Source organism: Seriola dumerili, unplaced genomic scaffold, assembly GCF_002260705.1.
Source record: "Seriola dumerili isolate Sdu_G_001 unplaced genomic scaffold, Sdu_1.0 BDQW01000003.1, whole genome shotgun sequence".
NCBI classification, from domain to species: domain Eukaryota; kingdom Metazoa; phylum Chordata; class Actinopteri; order Carangiformes; family Carangidae; genus Seriola; species Seriola dumerili.
The window spans coordinates 10,407,873-10,431,693 of NW_019174258.1; the positions used below are offsets into that span (position 1 = coordinate 10,407,873).

Below are 23,821 nucleotides of genomic sequence, written 5' to 3' on the forward strand. Positions count from 1 at the left end.
GTGATGGAAGAAAATTTCCCAATAGTCTCTCTGTAGCACCGCTACCCCATATAAAGGTCAGATGATGGTATGTGGGCACTGGAAACCTTTAAAATGATTTTGTCAAAAGTCGGCAGGTTGGAGTATGTGCTGAAAAAAAAAGACATTTATTACAAAAGCATTGATGAACAGGAAAAATGAACACCAGGAAATTCAACCAAAAATAACCTAAGCCATAAAAACCAAAAACACTACAGCCTCACAGAAAGCTGCCACCTACGATCTTCCTTATTCACCACTGAATGTCTCTGTAGCACCACATTGCTTCATTTATATTATGTTGTGCCACATATACCTTTATCAACAAAATTCAGCTGCTGCGATTCCAATATTGCACTTTGCCATATATTATTTCAATGACTATAATTATTCAGCCCGGGTTTCTCTTTGTTTCAACTGAAAGCATGTGATTACATTTGTTTTCAATTTTACTTGCTGCCACTGACAGTGTGACTGGCCTCACCCTTTCATTTGAAGAAAGTTTAAAGTGATTAGACTGAAAATACTAATCCAATGCAGGACAATGTGTAGATGAGTGAGAGGTCTGTAATTCTATCTGACGAATGTATAAAGTGTTGCCACGAGATGGGTCGGAGTCGGATGAGAAATGCATCAACAAAATGACAAAACAACTTTAGTAGTGAAATATGTCTGGACACAATGGCAGTTTGGTCAAACACAATGAGAAATGTTAATGTGTGCTCCATGGTGCACACTGCTTGCAATGTGTGACCTATTTAAAAGTGACCCTCATGACAAATGTCATCTCTGGCAGATGTTGCCTCATGACGGATAGCAGATAGGACCAAACAACAAACAACACCTGACTATATTATACAAATATCAGAAATTCAATTAACATGGAGTGCAATCAATACCTCTAAAAACCACTGGACAAGTTGTTTTTTTAGATCCCTGTGCGTGACTGGGCAGGGTAATGGATTGCATTGTCGTGTGTCTACCTCCTCCTCCTCTAAGTGCTCATTTCTACACTAATAGTATCACATAGAGCAGACTTTGCAGGGTCAGTACCAACACCATCTCCCACCTGAATGGCTGATCGTTCCCGATAGATACACCTGGAAAATAAGCCACCAGTGAATGATACAGAAATCCCTGAGCCATAAAATACTGCAAGGTTAAGGGGTTAATCTTTAGTACAGTCCAGAGTGAATAAGGTGTTGCATGTGTTGTGTTATCAGTAAAGCCACAGGCCAGAGACCAAGATTTATGACCAAGACTTCTCAGTAACAAGGCGGTCCAGCTGAATACTGTCGAAATGCTTTTGTAAGGCAGGTTGGTTACACACCTCATCAAGCTCAAATCTACAAACAAAGCCAAAGGATTACCTTCAGATATGACTTTAACATAATGTGTCTCCTGTCTGTTCTCAGTAGATAGATGACTCTTCTGAATTTTATCACATAATTTGCCTTTAAGGTTCGATCTAAAATTTTTCACTGCAGACTCAATAGGTCCTCTATGAAGAGAATAATTAAAGTGTTGCAAAACAAGACATCCTTACCAAAAAGAGGAATCAGAGAGAGAGAAGACAGCTTTAAATCACCGAAATGCCAATTTAAAGTTTCAGATAACTGCTGTATTTGGCGAAGGTAATGTGTGATGCAGGTACCGGCAGGTTAAGGATGTGTAAATCCACTGTGTCCTGCCACAGTGCCGCAGTTTGGTTTCTATTGGCAACTAAATTGTCCATTGTAAGATGTAATCACAACATAATCAGCTCAAAACATTTGACTTAGTTACTTTTACTGCAGCTGCTGTGTATTTTGTGGATATCAGTTTTATTTTCATTGTCATTAATCATAATTGGTTTACAAATGAGTGAGGTTCAGTCAGCGCAGTATAGGATTTGGGAAAATAGTTGTATGATCGAAGGGAGAGTGGAGAGAAAACTACACCGTGCAGGCTTGAGCATTCTATGCCACCGGTGACAATATCCATTACAACAGAGTCTCCAACTACTACTCCACCCTGAGCGGCCCAAACCTCTGTCTCCCTGTCCTTTCTGTCTACTGGCTGGCTAATGACACCCAGAGGGTGTCTGCTGCCCTTTTTCTGAGAACCACCAATGCCTGTGCAGGCTGTGCAAAGATGGAGTGGTGCCAAAGTCAGTGGTGGTGCTGCAGGGAGGAGATCACAAGCAGAGGTACTGCACTGATATAGACCTCCTTTTCAGGCAGGTAGGACTTAAGTTGATTCTGGGACATGCATTACATTCATCAAGGGTGTGCTTTTCTTCATTCATCCATCCATTAGTAATCCTCAGGTGGGCTGAGGCCAGGAGCGAGTTAAAGGCCTTTCAGCAAGTCATGGGCCCATCTCCACTTAGTCGGTTGTGCCAAATCTCTAAATAAAAGTGCCCAGGTGGATTCTGCTGATTTTCTGAAAAACCTCTGGTTTCTCTTAAAGTACAAGAGCAGTTTTCCTGGCACTGTTAATCTCCTCTTCACAAATATGTAGATTAGCCAAAAAGCTCCTTGTGTCTATGATGTCAGTTTTTCGACACTTCCATCTATGGCTTGTTACTATTATTGGTTTTAAACAAAAATCGTGGACACATTGAAACACACTCCCTCCTTTTTGACCATAACTTGTCAGATATGTTTTCAGAGAGACTAGATACAATATGATGCTTAAGTTTTTTGTATGTTTATTGTAGTTTTCTTTACCAGTAAACAGTAAGAACACATTTGAGTGAACAACTTTCACTTGTATTGGAGTAATATTTGACTTGGAGAGGCTGTGTACTTTATCCACCTCTGATGAAATGTGAACAGTGTGTTCTTCATCCTTTTAAAATACTGGTGTTTATCTTGATTACTTCTTGTTAACCCAGTTTGCCTCAACTTAATATTCTTGGGTCTATGATGATATTTTAAGAAAATTCTATGAATGTGCAATGAGTCACATTTGCCATCTCTTATATGGCTGCATGTACGCTCCTTTAACTGATTGGAGCTGCCTCTTTTTCTTTTCTTTTTTTGATAGGCTTATGTTATTTCTGCAACTAATGGACTCATTGTATCACTGTTTAGCAGAGAGTGATAATCTCATAACTGCTTTTTGAATAACTTAAGCAGTTATCACTTCAGTGTCTAATCATTTCAGTCATGGCAATTATTCCAGAGTGGCCATGAAGCCGCAATGGCTCCCGTCAGAGTGACCTTTATTCTGCAGCCTGAGAGTAGAAGAAGAAAACCGGTGCTTGTTGTTTGTGCTGCTCTGTTGTTGTGTCTCGGTCTTCTAATTAGTCCCTGTCTGCTTCCCTGCAGATTGTTGATGTCCTGCCCAACCTGAAACCAGCAGTGCTCCTCACACTGGTATTTTGCTTTCTTCCCATTGCATTCGAGCAGCTCATCCATTAGTACAGTGCTGAGGGAGAGGACAGCGGATCACTCAAGGTTCCTCTGAATACAACTGAAATAAAATTCTTATTTTCTATGAGATGACTGTGATAATCTGAGGCAAAACATGCCAGCCTTTTCATTTCAGATAATGGATTTGATTATCAGCCTGGAAATAAACTAATTTGATGCACTGTATTGACATTTGGAAGCACTTGTCATGTCATTTCACTTGTTTTTTTTTTGGGGTTTCTTTTTTTTTTTTTTCTTTCCTCAGAGCGAGGACAGAAGACAGACAGAGCATCTGCCATGAAGCCTCCTTTGAAGGAATTAGTCAGTATGTTTAATTGGTATCAATTTGTATTAACATGATTAGACTCTCATGCATATTGATTGTTGCTCATTAATTTAATTCTGAATATAATTTAATTAAGCAAAGAATCTTGCTTCTGCATGTTAGTTGTCAATTAATGGTAATGTCACTGTTGTTCTTAGCACTGGTCTTTGTTCTTAACCACATATATTACAGCCTTTTATTATACACTGTGACCCTAACGCTTAATTTACCAAATCTTACTTATTCTAGAGGTTAGTTTGTTTGCTTTTATCAGTTTCCAACTTAACAACACTTCAGTCATTGTGGAATGGTAAATATATTTTTTTTATAATAAATATATTTGAAAAAGCCCACTAGACAAGAGAATAAAGACTGTGGAAACCTCCTCTATTGCCTTTAAGTTTCTTCAGTCAAATTATCACAAACCTTTGTAATCAGTATAGTCATTTAGTGGTTTCATTAAGAAACAAGGGTTTTTTTCACCGGGTTTTTTTTCACTCCTCTGAGAGTCAGAAGCCAGTATGCACAGATGAAAAGGACTTCATGTTTCCTTGGTTGTCCACGGCATAGAGGGATGTTTGTCAGGCACACCTCCTTGTATATTCAAATAGATGATTTTTATCGTCTCTATTTCAGTCATCACAATAAAGATACTTATACAGAGCTGGAGGTCCTGCATTATACCAACATTTCCAGTGAAGCCCACAAAATGGTGAGATCCTTTTCAGTTGGACAGATTATCTGCAAGGACTTTTTTACTGGCATATGTCAGATTCTCATCCAAGAAGTTTAGGATGACTAAGATAAGGGACAAAACAGAAAGGGTTCCAAGTGCATCGTCAAATCATTTCTCAAAGGTTGAATGGATGAATGAAATACTGTAAATGAATTGAATTGCATATGACACTTCATCAGCAGGGTGTTATATGTTCAGAGGTTTGTTCATTTTGACGTGTATCTAGTACACCCTACACCCTCTGGGAAACATCACTGGATGCCAAAATTGCAATGTTCTTACTTTGGCGCCATCATGTGGTAATATTAGGAATGACACGGTGGTAGAGTAGAAGTCACTGCATGTCACTAAAGCTGCCATTCTCTCTCCAGATATTAAACAGTGCAATGGGGATAAATGAAAATGACAGATTTTATAATCATATTAATTCAATTTTGCAAAGTAACTATTGACTTTGAGAGTTTAGTGCTTATGAAACCTGGACAGACAGACAGAATATGAACTGGAGAGGTAAGAGGTGCATTATCTCACTTCATCCTCTTCTTTACTGCACTGATGTATAAACCCATGTTTTAGCCTTTGTGCTATGAGAAGAACAGGGAAAAGTGGTGCTTTCCATCGTACACAGTGTTGTCTTCGTCTTCGTCTTCGTCGTCTCCCGCTTATCCGGATCAGTCAAAATCTAAACTAGTGTTTGATGTGCTTGATCGCCTCATGATTAAAGAATGAATGCAGAATGAATTATTTAAAAGCATGGAGTCAGTGAGAGGGCAGTGAAAGTCCCTCAGCAAATTTTCTTACTGGGGTACTTTTTGTGCCATTTCGTCCCTCTTTTTTTTTTTTTTTTTTTTTTTTTTTTTTACATGCTTTTTCGCCCCTTGCATCCCTAGGGATGGGTCACACCTCGTGCCCATGTACCTGTATGGCTTTCAGCTGCCAGCTAACAACATCACAATGGGTGAAGAATTTTAAGATTTGTTACTAATCATTTTGTAACCTTTTGCCACATGCAGTGAATTCTTCCTTGGGTTTAGTGGTCAGTGGATGCAGGATTTTCCTGTCCAAATGAAATGCTTGAAACATCAGGACACTCGGAAACACTGAAAACAGCGGTGCTGTACTCAAATACATAATTTAATTACATTCAATTCCATAAGTGTCATTTTGTGGTGAGATAAATTATTCATATCTAGTTATTGTTTATCTCTCATTTTTAATTCATGTATGTGACATTATTCACCGCCAGAGGCAAAAATTGCTCTGTCATCTTCTGCGGCCATGCTAGGGCTCCCAGTGACAAGAGAATTACAAGGGGAGATGTGGTGAGCAGCTTTTAGTAGTTTTGACATGTCAGCAGTTTTTCAGATGTGGCCATTAACTTGTAACTCATAAACTCAACAATTCATTCATTCAGCATTTCCAGAAAGTTGAGTTGTTGGGTTACTGTCAGATCAATTGTTCACATGCCAACCTGCAACATGGCAAAGCGGTGTGCAGCACTGTTAAATTTGCAGTTTTATATTTAGCTCTACGGATACTGCCTGTATCATTTTTAACCAAAATAACAGGAATGGAGCATCAGTGTGTCTGCTGTAGATATTCAGTACTCAAATAGAAATAAAGTTCTATATTCAAATATTATCCTTTGAAGACCTTGTAAATAAAGTCATTAAATAATTACTGACTACATAAAAAACCCAAAGATAAATTGTAAACATAGACAACAGCTATGAAAAAGGAAAAAAATCTGAACCGGAACATTCTGTATCTGCACAGAGCAAATTGCAGTAGTTATTTCTTTCCTACCTGTAGACAGCAAACTCCTGTAGAGTTCAGCTGCTGCCACTGTAACTTCTCCTTACTGCAGGTGGCAGAGGTCAGACTAGAACCGCAGATGTGTAACTGCAGGTGTTGTGGTTCTGTAGCTGGATGACACTGGCTAGACCTGGTTTTTGGTGCTTTGTATTAATGTTTGTGAGTTGTTGTTGAGACATCACCTGCTCCTTCCCAGCCAATGTTCACTCCAAACCAGGGGGTCATCTACAAGGCCCTCCTGAAGTCCTCCCGCACTGCCATGGCTGACCTCAAACCAGGCTAGGTTTAACTTGATTGAACTTGAACAGGCTTGGATAGGCTTGGATTACTGACATGTGAAGGGTAAAGTGGTTTTTTTTTTCTGTGAGGTGAAAAGCACACTGCATGTTTGGTTGTTGTGAAATCAATCTGTGATGATGACCATAATGATGAGCTTTGATTTTTAACAGTGTTTTACCTTTTGAAGAGCCCTTAAATAATTAAAGGTTCCAACATTTTCAGAAGGAGTAAACATTGGTTGTTTTTCACACAGTTGGGCTCCTGCAAATTATATATTTTTTGTAAACTACACTGCACTTCTAACTAAAATGTGAACCTGGTTTCATTGAAAGGATTTCAAACTAAAAAATACCAACATAACTACTTCAGTCACTAAATTGTTGGATGTGTTGTGACATGTAATGGAAATCCATCAAATTCAGTCTGTTATTCAAATTGAATTTTCATTTCATTTTCCTTCATCATTAATTTTCTGAACAGACTGAAGATGCAGGCAGTGATTCTCTGTCACCAGATTCATTTCATCAGCTATCTGCAAAATTTACAAATTTGATATTGGAAGCTATTTTTCTGCTTGATTATATTGTAGACAATGTGCTGCTATATTAATGCATATATGAAGTTATTTGTAAGTTTGTTTGGCACACTTAAAATTCAGGTCAAAGAATTTTCTGTTTTTCATTAACATAGCTGTTTGTGTTGAAGGTGTGAAATGGAGTTACATGCACCGCCTGGCTGATCGGGTTCACCTGGAGGAGCCATGGTACCAGCCATCCCCTCCACAACATTCTGGCAGGACAGAGAAGCAGCTACAGCTGCAGCAAACTGCACCGCAGAACAGAGAGGTTCAGGAGATCCTTTGTTCCCACTGTCATCAGGCTATACAACACCTCAGCCAAAGGAAGTGGACTAATCTAATTATTATTGTTTATTTATTATCAACTGTTATTATTATCATCAACAATGAGCTAATGGTCACATGAATTTCCCATGGGGATAGGTAAATTATCTATCTATCTATCTATCTATCTATCTATCTATGATGAAGGTCCACATGGGCTCCATCTTCATGCCCCACAGCCTGGGACACCTGCTGGGCATCGACGTGCACGATGTGGGAGGCTACCCTTAGGTGAGAGCAGAAGACTTCAACTCTGAGGTTGCTCGCATCACAACCATCCAGTAGACAGAAGAAGAAGAACGAACACTTCCAGTTCCTCCAGTATTGATGTGTCATCAATAATAGAGAGGCTCTCGGTGCAGAAGTGAGAGTGGAACAAAAAGAGGCCAAGCTGCAGGAACAAGTTCAGGATGAGGGCAGGAGAGAGAGGATGGTCACATGTTGTCTGAACACAAACAGTTTCAGGTTGTGGAGGATATTTCTTGTTTATGCACTTCTTATTTATAGTTATTTGACCTGAAGTAAATTCTTTAATTTAAGAAGCAAGAGAAACTGTGAAATTTGTCACTTTTTGAAGAACTGATTTGAACTGAACTTGAACACATCTATAAAAACAAAAGCACCTTAGTACAAAGTCTGCACTGTTGTCCAGAGAGTGGAATCAATGACCCTGGACTGAGGAGTCTTCGGATGGGCCGCCTGGTACAGGAGAGGACGGTCCTCACGGTGGAGCCCGACATATACTTCATCGACCCCCTTGTCGGGCCAGGCCCTCTGGCCAACTCCACCCGGAGCTGCTTCATCAGCCGAGTGCTGGCTCGCTTCAGACTGCTGCCACTGTTTTGTCTGTACGTTTTTTCAGGGGGTGAATTCACCGGAGGGCTTGTAGAAATGACAACGAAGTACTGATAATGAGTCAAGAAATACCTGACACTGAATTATCTGTATTCAGCATATGTGCACATGATTGAATTGTCTTTGAACGTTTGTGTTTGACTGACCGCTCTATCACTACTGTGTACAGGTTTGCATTGAAGATGACATTGCAGTGACAGTGAATATGGCTGACTCTGCAAAAACCTTGAGCCCAGCACTTAGAAACTCTGAGTGACATTTCTCAGACAGATGAGGACTTACAGGGACAAACTGGACAAATCATTCCTGTGCCTCCTGGCAAAAGAAATGTCTTATATTTTAAAATACATCTTACTCATTTATGTCCCTCTTTATAAACACTGATATACACATATTTTCAAATATATTCCCATGTTTTAGCATCTACAATATCCTCAGTATGGGAGACATGTTCTCATAGAAGTTATACAAAGTATGAGATTGGACCACAAAAAGTCTGTGAACCAGACAACATGGAAAAAAATACAGTTCCTCAGAAGATGAAGCAGCAAGATAAATCAAATCAATCAATATATTATTACAGGAAATGGATTCTCTGCTGTAAATTTGTTGTAATACCGCCTGTGTCCTCCAGATGGATGACTTAAATCAAATATATTGCCTCCTCTTCCTCTGTGATGTGAAACTGAATCAATTTAGAAATCACACAAGGAAAATTTGCTGTAAAGTGTACAAATAATTAGTAAATTTCTTTATTTCAGAAAATCTCAAGAACACTACATGAGAATCAACTGCTGAACATTTGAAATCTAAAATAAGGCAAATACAGATGCTTTATTTGTTGCAGTCGTATTGTGAGTACTGAAAGATTCTGGTATTTTTGTTCCACTCTTCTTGATTTTTTTTTTAGGAAAATCAAGAGTCGTGCCATCGAGTTGGTACATTCAGAATGGTAGTGTCCCTTAGAGACGGAATTAACTGCATACTAGATTCAACCAGAACTTAGACATTGATACATATACAGTACTTATGGATCAGAGGTAAGTTTATATTGCTTGGAGGGAACTGATAACGGCTATAATACAATAAAAGTTGAATGTATGAGAGGTACTGTGTGCAGGTTTTGGATGGAACTCAAAAAGAAGAAGTGTTATGGAAGAATCAAGAATCAAGGACTTACTATTAATGTAAACCTCATATTTACCATACCAGGTCAATAGTTGTAAAATACTGCCATCATTTATCTTTGCAATCAAATATTAATCATATGTTATGGATAATTCTATGTAGTTATGATTGGTGATTCATCAGGAATTGTACAATTGCGGAATGATCATATCCCACATAATATATATATAAGGGTATCTATAATGTATTTATGGAGAGGATCTCTCCATAAATAGATTATAGATTCTGACCATCTGTTTCTACCATCCAACAGGCTGTGGAATGCCTACATTCAGTTCAGAGGCTGTGATTGGTGGAGAGAGGCAACAAAGGTTTCATCCCTGCAGCCAAAAAGGGGCCACCGGTGGTCGATAAACCAGTGTCCTCCCTGGGGAGCCACGCAAATAAATAAAGAGGGCTTTTTTTCTTCAGTGGCTGGGAGGACTGTCTGAGAACCCTTAAAAAGAAAACCCTTATCATTCACTTTGTCATACATACATATATACAAACATATTACAAAGGCTGCATTTACACCTCATGGCTGTGCAGGAAGGAAAAAAAGGACCTAATCTGGGCCACGAGGAATTCAAATTCTGCTATTTTCCGTGTGAATCCATTCCATGTAAAGGATACACCAACAGCACCATGGAGGGTTTTGATGACACACTATTTGTTTCTTAGGAAAAAGGTGTTAATCTGTCACTGTCTTCAGTTTAATGAGGTTATATATCTTTGGTCAACAAAGTGGGCGTTAAATAGCTGATTATAGGTGAGACAGGACCTACTTCATATGACATTGTGCCAAAAATCTGAGCATTGAGTAAAGAGCCATATTAGAGCATAATACAGTCTATACATAGTCCACGCTAAACAGTTTACAGGTGCTCTCCTCTTCATCGGTAATCCACTTCAAGAGCCATTTTCGGTAAAAGACAGCTGCAAACTGTTTCCCATGAAATAAAAAACAATTATTAAAAGTTGTGGTTATAATCCATAAAGTGTTTTGTGGGTTCTTCAGTTTGCTGCTGATCTCTCTCACCCTATCAGGGCTCTGTTTATCCAGTCACTGGATTCCTGTCCTCCACTATTCTTAGGTATGCCTTTCTCCCAACAGCTGTCTCTGAATAAGCCAGCAGAAAAGTTCCTTCTTCAGTTTCCATCCTTGGCAAAAAAAAAAAAAAAAAAACGTCCATTTTAGGCTAGGTCCAGCCAGTCCACTCCCCTGGCTGGCACAGGACCAGAGTGCCTGCAGCGGGTACTGAGTCTGGCCCGACACGGAGCTGAGAGACCCTGGTACAAAGTGCTAGCTGTGGCCTCGGTGGATCGACTGTCTGTGGGACACTCGTGAGCACGAAGCGCAGCACGTCGTCTTGTAGTAATCATACACGCAGAGGCGAGCCTGGACCACCACGTTGCAGTTGAAATACTTGTCCCTGCAGTTCTCATCTAAAACAGAAATAAATCTTAAATTCATTTTCTTAATTTCTAGCAAATACTGTATGAGGATTATTAAGCAAGGGAACATATGGCAACAGAGCCTCTGTAAATGTTGCAGGGGAATGGTAGAGGTCTCAGCATTCAAAGCTCTCAGAGTGCTGCTTGGGCTTCAACTGTTGGACAGAGTTTGGTGTTCAATGCCTTGCTCAAGGTACAATTTCCAGTTCAGGCTATTAGAAAGGGGACATAACACCTACTGATGCGCTCCTCATGCCAGGGGATTCCCAGCTGACAACTTTTCATTCAAATGATGATAGGTTAGGAGAGGACTGACCTATGAGGGGTATGCAGGGCTCTGGGTTGCAGTCCTCCCTCTCTGCTGGTTTCAGTTGCCCGTCACAGCTCTCACTGGACAGCATGCCGTCAGAGAGGCAGCGCACCTCCCGCACACGGAAACCTCCCTCGCATGTTTTTGAACACTGCAAGGACAGGGGTCAGAGACAGCAGTCAGGTTAATAAAGCTCCACGCTAAAGCTGGTCCACTGCTGACAAATTTTAATAGGACTGTGAATGTCTTTACATAATTTAATGGCAATCTATTAAATATTTGTCCAACTGGTGGACTGACCATCCAACCAACATTGCTGTTTCTTTAATAGGGCCATGGCCCAAGCATGATTAAAAACATTTAAAAAAAAAAAAAAAGTATTGTATTTTTAGGTCACAAACTCAATTTAAAATCACAAGCAAGAGTCTGTAAAGGTGTATTTCACCAATTTTACATGTCAAAGTCAAGTTACTATAGTGATGCATACATCTCAGCCTGTGGGAAGTTGTATTATATTTCTGTGGCTCTGGAAGAGCTTTGACTTGTCTAAGAAAATAGTAGTGACAGCTTAGCAACTACAAAGTCTGTCTTAGACACTATAGGTGTGGGGAGTTGTATTATGGGAAATGTAGGATCCAGTGTTGGGCTGTTGGGCAGTCCATGCTAGGGACTAAGAGTCAGTATATCTCAGCCACAGCTTTATTGAACTGATACTAAATCATTGGAGGACTTTTAAAAAGTGCTTTTACAGTGGCTGAAGCATGTTACACATTTCCTGACTGAGGATCAACAGACACACGGATCATTCTAGAAGCAGAACTGTGAGGGAATCAAGGAATCTGTGTAATAACTGATGGAACTGTTCCATGGTTCCACCACTCTTCTTACCGGCTTCACTTCACCAAACACCTCTGCAAAACACACACACACACACAGATCGAGCTGCACAAGTGAACTCGAACAAGATGGCAAGACCACGACATGAACTCCACGCTGAGATGGAGATCGCCAACAACATTCGCAAAATGACCCCTGAAGAGAGAAGGGCGTATTTTAGGAGAGAGAGCTTTAAAGAGCTGAGAGAAATGGAGATGGAGAGAAGAAGAAAAGTTGCTCTGGAGGAGCTTCAGAGGAGCAGGAGAGAAAAGGAGGAAAGAGATAAAGAAGCTGAAAGCGTGAGAAGGCAGAAGGAAAGAGTTGAAGAGGAGATGAGGAGGCAGGAGGAAAAACAGAGAGAGGAGGAGAAGAGGAAGGAAGATAATCAAAAGGCCCTGGAGAAAGGAAAGCAGGAGCAACTGAAGACAGAGATGCTTCAGTGGAGAGAGGTCATGATGGTGCAGGAGCAGCCCATCACGACACCCAGATACACCATCAGTGATCTGAAGAAGGTGCAGCAGAGGAGGCGCGAGGAGGCTGAGCTGTGCCGTGTGCAAGACAACACCAGCTCAAAGTGCCTGACCTCTGCGATGAAGAGCCAGGAGCAGGGTCAGAGAAAAACTCTGATTAACAACTGGGTTGGAGAGCAGACGACACGCTGCGAGGAAGAGCTCCGCCCAGACGACTCCGCCCTCAGCTGCAGGACGGCTGAAGGAAAGAGCCTCAAGTCTCAAGCTACACCAGAATCCACCAGGGCCCTGCACTGGCTGCAGAAAAGACTGAAGTCTGGACTCAGAAAGAAGCAGGATGAGGATGAGGATGAGCTGGAGAGGAAGAAGAAGGCTCGCAGACTCAGAGAGCTGTATGGACAGGAAGTGCAGCAGCCTCTTGTCTGAGCAGTTTGATGGTTACTGCATGTCCAGGACCGCAATCCTCAAAAAATCCATGTCCTGAATGGAACCGATAACCAGCTCCCTGTCTATACCCCCCCCCCCCCTCCCCCCCCTCCCCCACCCCCCCCCCCCCCCCCGCCCCCCCCCTCCCCCCCCCCCCCCCCCCCCCCCCCCCCCCCCCCCATCCCCCCCCCCCCCCCCCTGCCCCCCCCCCCCCCCCCCCACCCCCCCCCCCCCCGCCCCCCCCCCCCCCCTCCCCCCCCCCCCCCACCCCCCCCCCCCCCCCCCCCCCCCCCCCCCCCCCCCCCCCCCCCCTTTGCTCCCATCTCCCCTGAGACACAGTAACTTCTGTCATGATATGAAGTGCTTTAATAAAACTGTGTTGCACTGACAACATGTGAGTTGTACTTGTACTTGGATGTGGCCTGGATTGTTTATCACATGTAAAACATACTCTCACTTACCAGTTTATTAGCTACACTGAGAAAAACGAATGCTAATCTAATACAACGGTATAACCTTAGTGAATATTTTGTCTAAACTGTTTTGGAGATGTGCTAATTTAACTTTTGGGGTTGTAGTTGGTGGTGCAGTTGAGCTGTATTGTGTTATACTGAGAGTTTGTAATATCTACTCACTCTCATTGATATGAATGTGACGCAGCGAGGTCTATCAAACAAAAAACATAACATATATTTGTATAAAATATATATATATATATATATATATAAAACAGATGCTTCGCAATCATTTCACTTCATCCCTACTCAGACGCTTACACTCTGGTTACCAGTCCTCTGTGCTCACACTCAGTGACTCCACTCCGATGAGAATATTCTGGTTTTAGTTTTAGCCAATCCATGACACTTGATCTCTAGATCTGATTGTGGTTTTTGTGATTGTTTATTGTCAATCACTTAGAATCACCTTCTGGATGTAGCAGTTTAAAATGAAATACATTATGGGCTTATGTACTATCAGATTCTATGGCTTCAGTTTTAGATAACATAAAACACTGCATGTTATAGCTTACAGTCCTAAAGGACGCTCATAGAGTACACGAGTAATGAGTCTTGAAGTCTTGAAGTGTGGCGGTCAAAGCAGTCTAGAACAGGGCCTGGTGTTGGTTATTTCACATGACAGATTACTGTATTTGTATTTTTTTCTTTGTGCTCCATTCACTGGTTTGATGAGGGCGGGGCTCAGTTGACAAAAGGTGATGTCATGTACCTCAGGGCACCAATCGTAGAAACATTTGAATTAAAATCTAATGACAGTTGATGGGTTGTCTGGTCACTGTCCATCATATCTGATCAACCCAGACAGTCCTGGTGATACAGATTAGCAGAGTTTTGTATGCATGCATGCATATGTATGCTGCTAATTAAGTGACATGTGTTTTGATGTTTTACTTAAATACTTAAGACTGGAGATTCTGTCATTCATGCATTACATTACTAGTAAAAAGCAAATGAAGGACCAATGTTTACCCTTTACCTGTGATAGTAGTACTACTCACACTGGAGTGTGAGGACGATGGAGATAAGTAATGTCATGGTGCAATCACAGTAGAAAGTGACATCATCAAGGAGACCTCTGATGGTTCTGTGTGTACCTTAACCAGAACCACTGTCTGTGTCTGTAAGCTCAGTGTATACCAGCAAACATCTACAGAGGATTTTGACAGATTTCTTCAGCAGGATTTACCCAGATTATCAACTGCTGGCCATTAGCCTGTTAAGAGTAGAGGGGAGTGAGGAGTACATGCCTTGTTTAAGGGAGGAGAGAGGGTCTCATGTCTTACTCACAGCACTCCAGTCAGTGTGGTACCACTTTTCTCCGCAGGCCTTCAGGTTGCAGCTCTGCTGGCTGAGGGGCCGCTCCAAGGAGGAGCACTCATATGGCGGCATGACGGTGAAACCGTCATCTGACTTCATCAGACACACCACTGACCTCTGCTGGCTGCCCGCGCCACACTCTGCAGAGCACTGGGTCACATACGAAAATAGCATAGACCATATGGATTTAATTAAACATCACAAAATAGAGACAGGAACAAAAATCCCTACATGTCAATATAAAGTCACTGTAAAATCCCATGTATTTAGCGACTCCAGACAACTCCCCCTTTAAACCCAGCGTGACCTCCTCTCATCCTCATACCTGGCTCCAGGGGCCTGTGAACCACTCAATGCGATTCTCACAGGGTCCGTTATTGCAGACCTGAGAATCCGACGGCCGCTCGCTGCCACACCCCTCCAGAGGAAGGCTACTGATGTGGTTGGTCAGGCAGAGGACTCCCCTGGTCCGTACACCCATCCCACATTCAGCAGAGCACTGCGGAGCGAACACACATTTTACAGTTCACGTTGTTCTCCGATCAGCAACGGAGCTTTTATTTTTGTGCAACAGGTCATAACCAGATTTGAAGAGAAAACATGCATGTATGATATGAGTTTGACACTATGTGGACAAAACGTAAGACTCACTTTCCAAAGACTGACATTTGCTCCCTTTTTGAACACATATCTCAGCTGGCTTTGTTGTTCATATTTGGTGAAATCAGTGCTTTTCATTTCTCTTTTTGAGTCCTAATGTACTGTATTGTGATAATGCTGTACAGTTAAGTGGTTTCACCACTGTAAGACACAAAGATGTGTTTCATGTCTGTTTCCTGCTCCTAACATCTGCTTAGTTCTTCCTTCCCTGCAGTAACCTACTGGTCATTCCACTCTGAACTGCTTTCCTGTCTCCACAGCCATCTGATGTTAGCTGTCAACAGCAAAAACCTCTCGCGCATCTTCTATATTTAGTTATTCCACTTATCTCTACCTGAATCCTGTTTACTACAGCTCTGATACTTTAAAACCTACAAGTTGTTTGTCTAGTCAAAGTTACTCTATCGTTACTGTCTTTGTAAGCCATTATAGATGAGAGCAACACCAAAGAAGGAGTGTCAGCAGCGGGAAAGGAGCATCATTTGTTACTATTGAAGCTTTGTCAAAGCTTTTCTAACTGTCAAAATCTTTATTAAATGATCTTTATAGTGTCTGGTTATCAAGCACAGCTGCTTGATTCATGAAGACAGACCTATACAATGACTCCCACTGTTAGTAGAAATGAATAAAAGTTACTATGTCTCCCACTGACTTTTAACACCTACCCTATTGCCCCACTCAGTGTAAAACCAGCTCTTGGCACATGCTCCCATGTCACAGTTCTCTACATCGACAGGCCGCAGATTCATGTTGCACTCCTCATCAGGAACAAAGTCGCCCACGTTGCTGACGCAGCGCACCTCTCGTGACCTCTGACCCAGCCCACATGGCACAGAGCACTATGGAGACACGGGCCACATGGTTAATACTGTACTATGGAGGAACACACTGCTGGAAAGACTGGGCGGCTTCTTTAAATTTTTTCATAAGTACACCCTTTATCTCTACAAGGACTAAACTCCGTTTGTGTTTTCCTTCATAAACTTTAAGTACATGCTGACACAATGTAAAGAGAGACAAAAAGATGCAGGATGTGAGCATCACCGATACCAACAAGAAGAAAAGTCATGTTACTTACATCAGGGATAAAGATTTTAAACACACACAGCACTTTTATCTGTTTGTTAAAGCTTAAATCATGAGGAGGATGCTCTATGTTATCTATAGAGACGGGTCAGACAGGTGTTGTGTTGTTGGCACATTGTGATAGCTGCCACTCACAGCGGTCCACTCGGAGCGGATCTGCCACTCACTGCAGATCTTCAGCTGGCAGGTGCTGGCGGTTTCCGGGCGCTCCAGGTGTCGGCAGCGGCTCGTGTGGACATTGAGGGTGCGGTTGGCGTAAACCTGGCGACACAGGACCTGCCGGTGCTGCATGCCCAGGCCGCAGGTCTTGCTGCATTCTGACCACTCTCCAATATCCCAGCTGCTCAGGAGGAAATCACAGGGGCTTGGTGTTAGGTATGCTGTTTTTTTTTTTTTGTTGTTGTTTATATTGTGATGTGTTCATTTGCAGATGCTTTCTGACTCTCTATGAGCATGACGTGTAAAAGATTTAATTCCATCTGTAAAGCTTTTGCTCTTTTGCTCTGCATGTAAAACAAGCATTTTGAGAGATAATGGGTTGAGAGTGCCATCATGATGTTAAAATGTACTGTATATTATTTAGGAATACACTATTCTTCACCACCTCCCAGTGACAGCTTAGATGTCTGGATACTGATTTAATAAATAAATCAAACTATAGTGTAATTTTTCACCATTTTCAAAAATGTCTAGTCATCAGTAACAGTAGTATTTATGCCGTTAGGTCAACTTGAGACAGTCTGGTCTCTCACAATGCTGGGCAGGGCTGCAGGCTGCAGGCCTCTTCCTGTGGACTCGGCCTGCTGCTGCTGTCACACAAAGCATCCGATACCTGGACGTGGTTCAGCCGGTGGACACATTGAAAGACAGAATATCTGAATCCTAAAAAGCACACAAAGCAGATATTTAATTTAAGCTCTGAACACTACATCTGAAATATCTCCAAATATTCTCCAAGAAACAAGGACAATAATAGTGCTCACAAGAGGACATGGCTTTCTCCATAAGTAAATATGGGAAAGGTCAGAGAATTGGCCTTGTAGTAATAAAATAAAATGTTAGTGGTTTGTTTTAGTACAGTTTATTTAGTGCATAACTGAATATTTTTGGAAGGGCCAGACTTGGCTGATTCCAATCATAAGTCTCTGTGGATGTCTGCAACTAAAAACCTAACACATAAACACGTAACACAAACCGCGCTTCCCTACCTTTACCACAGGAGGCGCTGCACTCGGTAGCACCCGTCAGTTTCCAGTTGTACTCTTTCTCACGTCTGGGCGGCTGAACGGCGGGTACCTGGTTGTCGGGAAGATGAGGAGGGTACCTCCCTCCGCCTGCTGGCTTGAAGTTTTCCTGGTGAGTGTTGCTGTGATGGTCGTACCCGCCCTGCCCATTCACAGTGCTCCCTAAGACACGGACACATGAATTTACAATGCACTAAGAGATGTAACGGTAGGTTAGACTCACTGTGGTGACAGGATGGATAAAGTGAAAATTGGACATATGAGGATGAATAAATGCTTGACTGGTTGGATAGTTATATGAAGAGATGGATATGTGAAGGGCTGCAACTAATGCTCATTTCTTATGATTGATTCATTTGACGAGTCTTTTCTTGTATGTTTGCTTTGTCTATAAAATGAATTGCGCAATCAGATGATGCGACGGTAATAAAAAGGGGGTTAGAGAGAATGGGTCTCATTTACCTTCTGGTCTGTAGTTTGGTTGCTGAGGGTCAACTGGTTTTTCAGAGGGGAGAATGTATTCATAATGCACACCAGGGTTCGGCTGCTGGAAGATCATCTGAGGGAAAGTAGATGAGATAATACTCTTTACCTTCAAATATTCACCCATCGCAAATGTGCTATCTGCTGTGAAAGTCTTTTTTCTTTTTTTTTTGGCTAAACCTACTTTTTATATTTAGTATGAATGAAAGAGGAGAGTCACTACAATAAGGATCTTGACGCTACTCACATAAACGTCCAGGATCTCATTGGTGGGCCCTTCAGCGAGAAAAGACTCCCCTGCTCTACTAGTGATTTCATTAGGTCGGCGGTAGGTGAACATGGTCCCCCCTCCTTCGTACTTCCCTGGTCGGTCAATAGCCCAGTTTCCATTAATGATGGATCGCCCCGATCGGCTTCGGAGAGCTGGAAGAAAGAGAGAGAGAACAACCACACAATCACCACTGACAGCCCTGAGCTCAAACGAAAAGGAAAATACTGCCACAGCGTCTTCCACATAATCATTGTTTAATGTAAAACCATTTAGACGTAATGAGAACTGTAGTCAAAAAAAAAACACAAGTCTGACAGTGATTTCTCCACCCAAAAAGGTAATTACAGCTAACTGAATAAATGCTCTCATGTGCACTTTCAAAGCAATGTCTTTTATGAACGTGACGATCTGTTTGTGTTGGCAAATCTTTCATGCAAATCCTGAAACAAAATCTCCCAAAATGTTTTCCACTGATTCCATGGATTAAGTACAAGAGGCCATTAGAAAAGCATTAGAAGTGTAACATTAGACAGGCTTGTAAAAGAGTGTTTGAACAACTAAAAGCACCATTAGAGATGCACAGTGTAGAACAGAGGCCTATTGAGGAAAAATCGTGGACTTGGTGAGGATACAGTAGGTGGCTCCTGTTAGAGTCGTGCCCTTATCTCATGCTGTAATCTTGTTTGCATTGCAAATGTTGCCACCTGGAATTTTGTGCCCTGATTGTCAATCCAAAAATAGAAATGTTTATTTTATCCTCCAATGATGTTACAGTGTTTCACAGCCTTACATTATGACAGTGAATGGTACCTTTGTGTGCATGTGTAAATGTGTGAGACAAAGTGAGTGGATGTTGAGGAGGGTGCATATAAATGTAAAGAAAGAAAGCAGAGCGTACTTGTCATCCGAGTAGCTGGGATTTGAGAGGTAACCACTGAATCCATCCACAGAGTGTTCTTAGTGTTTGTTATTTTTTACAGAGTGGTAAAATTCCACACCTTAATTAAAAGGGATGGGGAGGCTTGAGGGGTAAGATCCTCTAATGAAAGCATGTTTATGCACTTTCCTCGAGGGAAGTGGCCGTGGGGGGAAAATCAGGGCCATTCCCTTCTTCCTCCAAGTCTACGGTTTAGCTGGGGCATGGCTCTCATTAAACAATGTCTGACATTCCAACAGTCACTTCTGAAAATAACCCACTACTGTGTCCCACTGTTGCACCTCTAGAAAGACACCAATTATCTGTGTAGTGCGTTTCACTCAGAGGCTCCATTGAAAGGCAGCACCACAGTGGTGGGTGGTAATAAAGGCGACACGCTGCATGGAGAAATCCTGAAAACGTGACGACGCCCTTTGTTAATTTCCCTTTTAATCAGACAAATCCAATTAATTTTACAAGCAGATGCTGTCTGTTGCTGCAGGCACAGCTGGAACTAGTACAACCGCCAAATGCCAGCACATCAAATGAAAAACATTTCTTACACTTGTCATTTAATAATTCTCTTTTTTTCCATTGGTGTCATACATTTAATCTGTAATACAATATGACATGAAGTAGATGGATGATGGATTTTCATTCCTTCTACATGTGTTTTGAACTGGAATGAAGACTGCAACTGATGAAACTGTAAACCTGGCTGTGACAACACTCAAGTACAGCCAACACAGCGAGGCCTAATCTTCAAAAATATGTTCAAATATAAAATTAGCCAAGACTGATCAGGTCTGAGCAGAAAAACAGAAATCAGATACCAGTTAATACCAGTGGCTCCCTGATTACAACCTCTCCATATACACACATTTCTGGCATTCAGCCTCCTGGACTATACCCTGTTATTGAACTCTCAACAACATGCAATTTCCCCTCCTTCCATCTTCAACCATTACTAACAGATAAAAGCCTGTTTTATGCAAAATAGTGGATGCCAAAAACATTATTATTATTATTATAGCATGATTTTAATACACTGACAAGCTGCTAAGAAACTATCTTTGTTTGATTCTTTCCCCACATGTAGTTCACTCAGCCAACTCACATGCAATGGATCATTACATGAATGCAGAATATGTAAAGCACTGACACTTGGCGTCTACAATCTGTCCTCATCAACCACCCCCCCCCCCCCCCCCCCCCCCAGAAGAAAACAAAAGCTCAGCAAGACAGGGAGTGGGAAGCGACGATGATGACTGACTAGACTCAGAGTCTGCAGGTGGATGCTGAGCTGAAGGTGGAGCTTTTGAAATGCTATATGTACAGCAGCAGCAGAAGGAGTAACACAGCTTTCCGGTGAGTGATGTGGCAGCAGGCACGAGTGAGCAGAGCGCTGACGTCTTAAGTACACCCACATAGTGAAACAGGTGTATTGTTGCAGTATATTACTGTTGCAGTGAGAAGAGTATGCTGTGTGAATGTAGCAGCAGACGTGAGCTGACAGCCTGTAGTACAGCTTGTAGGTCATGCAAATAATATGCGATTAGATTAGCAGATTACTGTAGTAATATTCACCCAGATGTAAAACAGTTGCTGGAATAAAAACTAGGAGACTGAAGACCGCTGTTCTACTTCGTCAAAGTTTCTATGTTGTGAAACTGGTGCGCAGAATCAGTGTGACAAGCGTTTTTTCTTCCCCACCTAGGTAGTTGCGGCTCTTCACCATCTCTGTGATGTTGATCTTGGTGGCTCCCTCTGGGATCTCTAATATCTTGTGATAGCCAATCTTGGTCAAACTGTGTTTGAAGACTCCAGAGACCAGCCTGCAGGTTGTGTTGTCACCTCCACACACGCCGCACTTGTCCATCACTTTTCCTGATCCGAGATACTCATCGCAGCCTAGACTCTGCGACACAGAGGAGAAAAGGGTTTAGATGAGGAGTGACAAGTATTACAGAGTGAAACAGCAGTAGCTTAAGTATCAAAATGTGCATTTCAAGTGTTCAGTAAAATAGTTGTTTAAGGTTTATTCGATGTGCGCATATACAAGACAAATAAAAAGAGGTATATGAGATTATATTTACATAACAAAGCCAAGTTGAACCTGTTAAATTAACTCTATGAGCTCACATTATTCACTACAAGAGAATAACTAATTAGTAGGGATACTGTTACTTTCCAGAAGGCACCATTTTAGTGTGACTGTCTGAATTTCCTTCTTAAATCTCTGGAGCGCGAGGTTTCTGTGTCACTTTGGCGGTAATACATTACAGGAAACCTGGGCACAGTAAAAATAGAACAGTTAACATCAGTAGTCCATAAATTCACTCAAACCAGCAGTAAAAGTAACTCGCTGTGCAAACAGGTGGTGGAGCAGCCAAAACTGGTCCCAGTAGGCTACCATGCACTCAAACACACTGGCCTTTGCTATTGCAGGGTCACGGTCAGTCCCAAACAGACCACAATCCCCACTGAGGAAACAGCAGAGTGGGCATCGTGGAGGGGAAAGACATAACAACACAAAGCCTTTCTGTGATTGGACAGCAGCCAATTTCCAGGGTGTCTAGTCAGTTTGCAGCTGTCACTTGGTTTCCGTGTGGATCCCCTGATTGCAGTTGACGTATTTCTCTTGCTCTGTCTTGTGACAAAAACATATTTCCCTCAGAGCTATTGCACACACTGGTTCCTCACACCCATAAAAAGCTTGTTAAATATGGCAAATACCTCAGCAACGCAAACCAATGTGTGGCTGTTGAGCCAGTGAGTCCAGAAGTCAGAGACCATTGTCCCATTCACTAGAACAGGAAAGTGGAAAAAGGAAAATTTACAGCAAAGTGTCTGATAAACGATAAAAAACAAGTGAAGCTGCCCGACAGACAGACAGACAGACAGACAGACAGACAGATGGACGGACGGACAGGCAGACAGACAGCAGGGAGAAGATAAGGAGGCGGAGAAAGGTAAAGGAAAGGGAAAAGAGGGAGAAAGGAGAGATGAAAAGAGGTGGCCCCGGGTGGACTGAGGCAGTTGGGGTGAACTGAGAGTCTGGCTGTCTCCCACCCGTAGCAGCTCACTCCGTTCTGGGACAAAACACCACCTGGGCCAAAACAAACATGAAGTGCCTCCTTCCACACAGGAAATAAGTGATGAGAGAAAAGAACAGCAAACTAAGAGTACTGAGAAAAATAAAACAAAAGTGCCCAATGCTTCTGTGGTCAGCGTGGAATTAATGCTGCAGGACAGCATGGGGCTGAATAAAACCAGGATAAAAATCACCAAACACAACACAATAACATTCAGGGAAGCACTGCTGCATTTCATGGTCTCGCGTTACAGATCAGTGAATATAAAACAGCTCAAAATGCTAAGAGTCCAGTGATAAAGGGATCCATAATGCATGGTAAAAACCCACTGGAGGACATTTTAACTAGCTACAATAAGTCCACCATGGAAAACAAATAAAAATGCAGTCAAGGCGAGCTGTTGGTGACATGACTACCAATGAATATAAAACAACACAGTCATAGCAGCTAGGCAGCATTTGCCTGAAAAAGGGAAAAATGTTCCTCTCATAAAACAGACGCTGACATGGTGAGAGGTTATCTGTGGCCATTTGGATGGGAAAATGTCTGAATCAAAGCATATTCATCCAGGAGAGTAGAATAAGCAGAGTAATTTACTGATGCAAAATCTGAATTGTCAATTTAATATCATATGACTGTGGATTTAAAAACGCACAGGGTTTTCCTTCTTCTGATTTGGGAAGAGCCAAGAGGTTTTATGGCTCCAGCGCAGAACGCATTAGAGAGTTAAGGGACTACTTGATATGTAGTGATTTGGACAGTTGCACCATTAAAATCACTAAACTGTCAGGACAAACTTTTCAGCCTTGCAGTAGCATGCAGCACAAAACACTAACATCTTAATCTGTCCCTGAATAATCCCCCAGATTGTCACATCTGCCCTCCAGGCTGTCTCTGACAAATGTGACCTTAACCATGAACTCATCAAAATGAGGTGTCGCTGGTGTCAGGACACATGAGTGAAACCACGGCTTGGTGAGAGCAGAGACACAAATCTCAGCGTTGCTGATGAATGAGGATGCAGCTTTGGAGTCTTGGTCTAGTTTCTTCGAATCAATGCTTTTTTCACCTTCACTCTGTGGGTGGCTTGTGCCATCTGTTGAGGGAAATCGCCCTGTTTTCAGTGGAACTTTAACAGGATTTTTAAAATGTCGCTAAAACCCACCTTCATCTGGAAATAGTTATATGTGTCAGGACAGT

The 23,821-nt window shown here is 42.0% G+C and overlaps 1 protein-coding gene across 1 annotated transcript in view; it reads right to left on the reverse strand.

Annotated features, from left to right (window-relative positions):
- Positions 1-10,745: 10,745 nt before the first annotated feature.
- thsd4 (thrombospondin type 1 domain containing 4) overlaps positions 10,746-23,821 on the reverse strand; it is a 42,553-nt gene continuing 29,477 nt past the window's right edge. The window contains exons 6-16 of the mRNA XM_022741834.1: positions 21,240-21,444; positions 18,587-18,762; positions 18,319-18,415; positions 17,821-18,018; positions 17,365-17,494; positions 16,748-16,952; positions 16,192-16,365; positions 15,192-15,365; positions 14,837-15,016; positions 11,266-11,410; positions 10,746-10,940 (exon numbers count right to left, since the gene is read on the reverse strand). Of these exons, the coding sequence (XP_022597555.1) occupies positions 10,798-10,940; positions 11,266-11,410; positions 14,837-15,016; positions 15,192-15,365; positions 16,192-16,365; positions 16,748-16,952; positions 17,365-17,494; positions 17,821-18,018; positions 18,319-18,415; positions 18,587-18,762; positions 21,240-21,444 (1,827 nt within the window). The 3' untranslated portion in view covers positions 10,746-10,797. The remainder of the gene's footprint in view (positions 10,941-11,265; positions 11,411-14,836; positions 15,017-15,191; positions 15,366-16,191; positions 16,366-16,747; positions 16,953-17,364; positions 17,495-17,820; positions 18,019-18,318; positions 18,416-18,586; positions 18,763-21,239; positions 21,445-23,821) is intronic.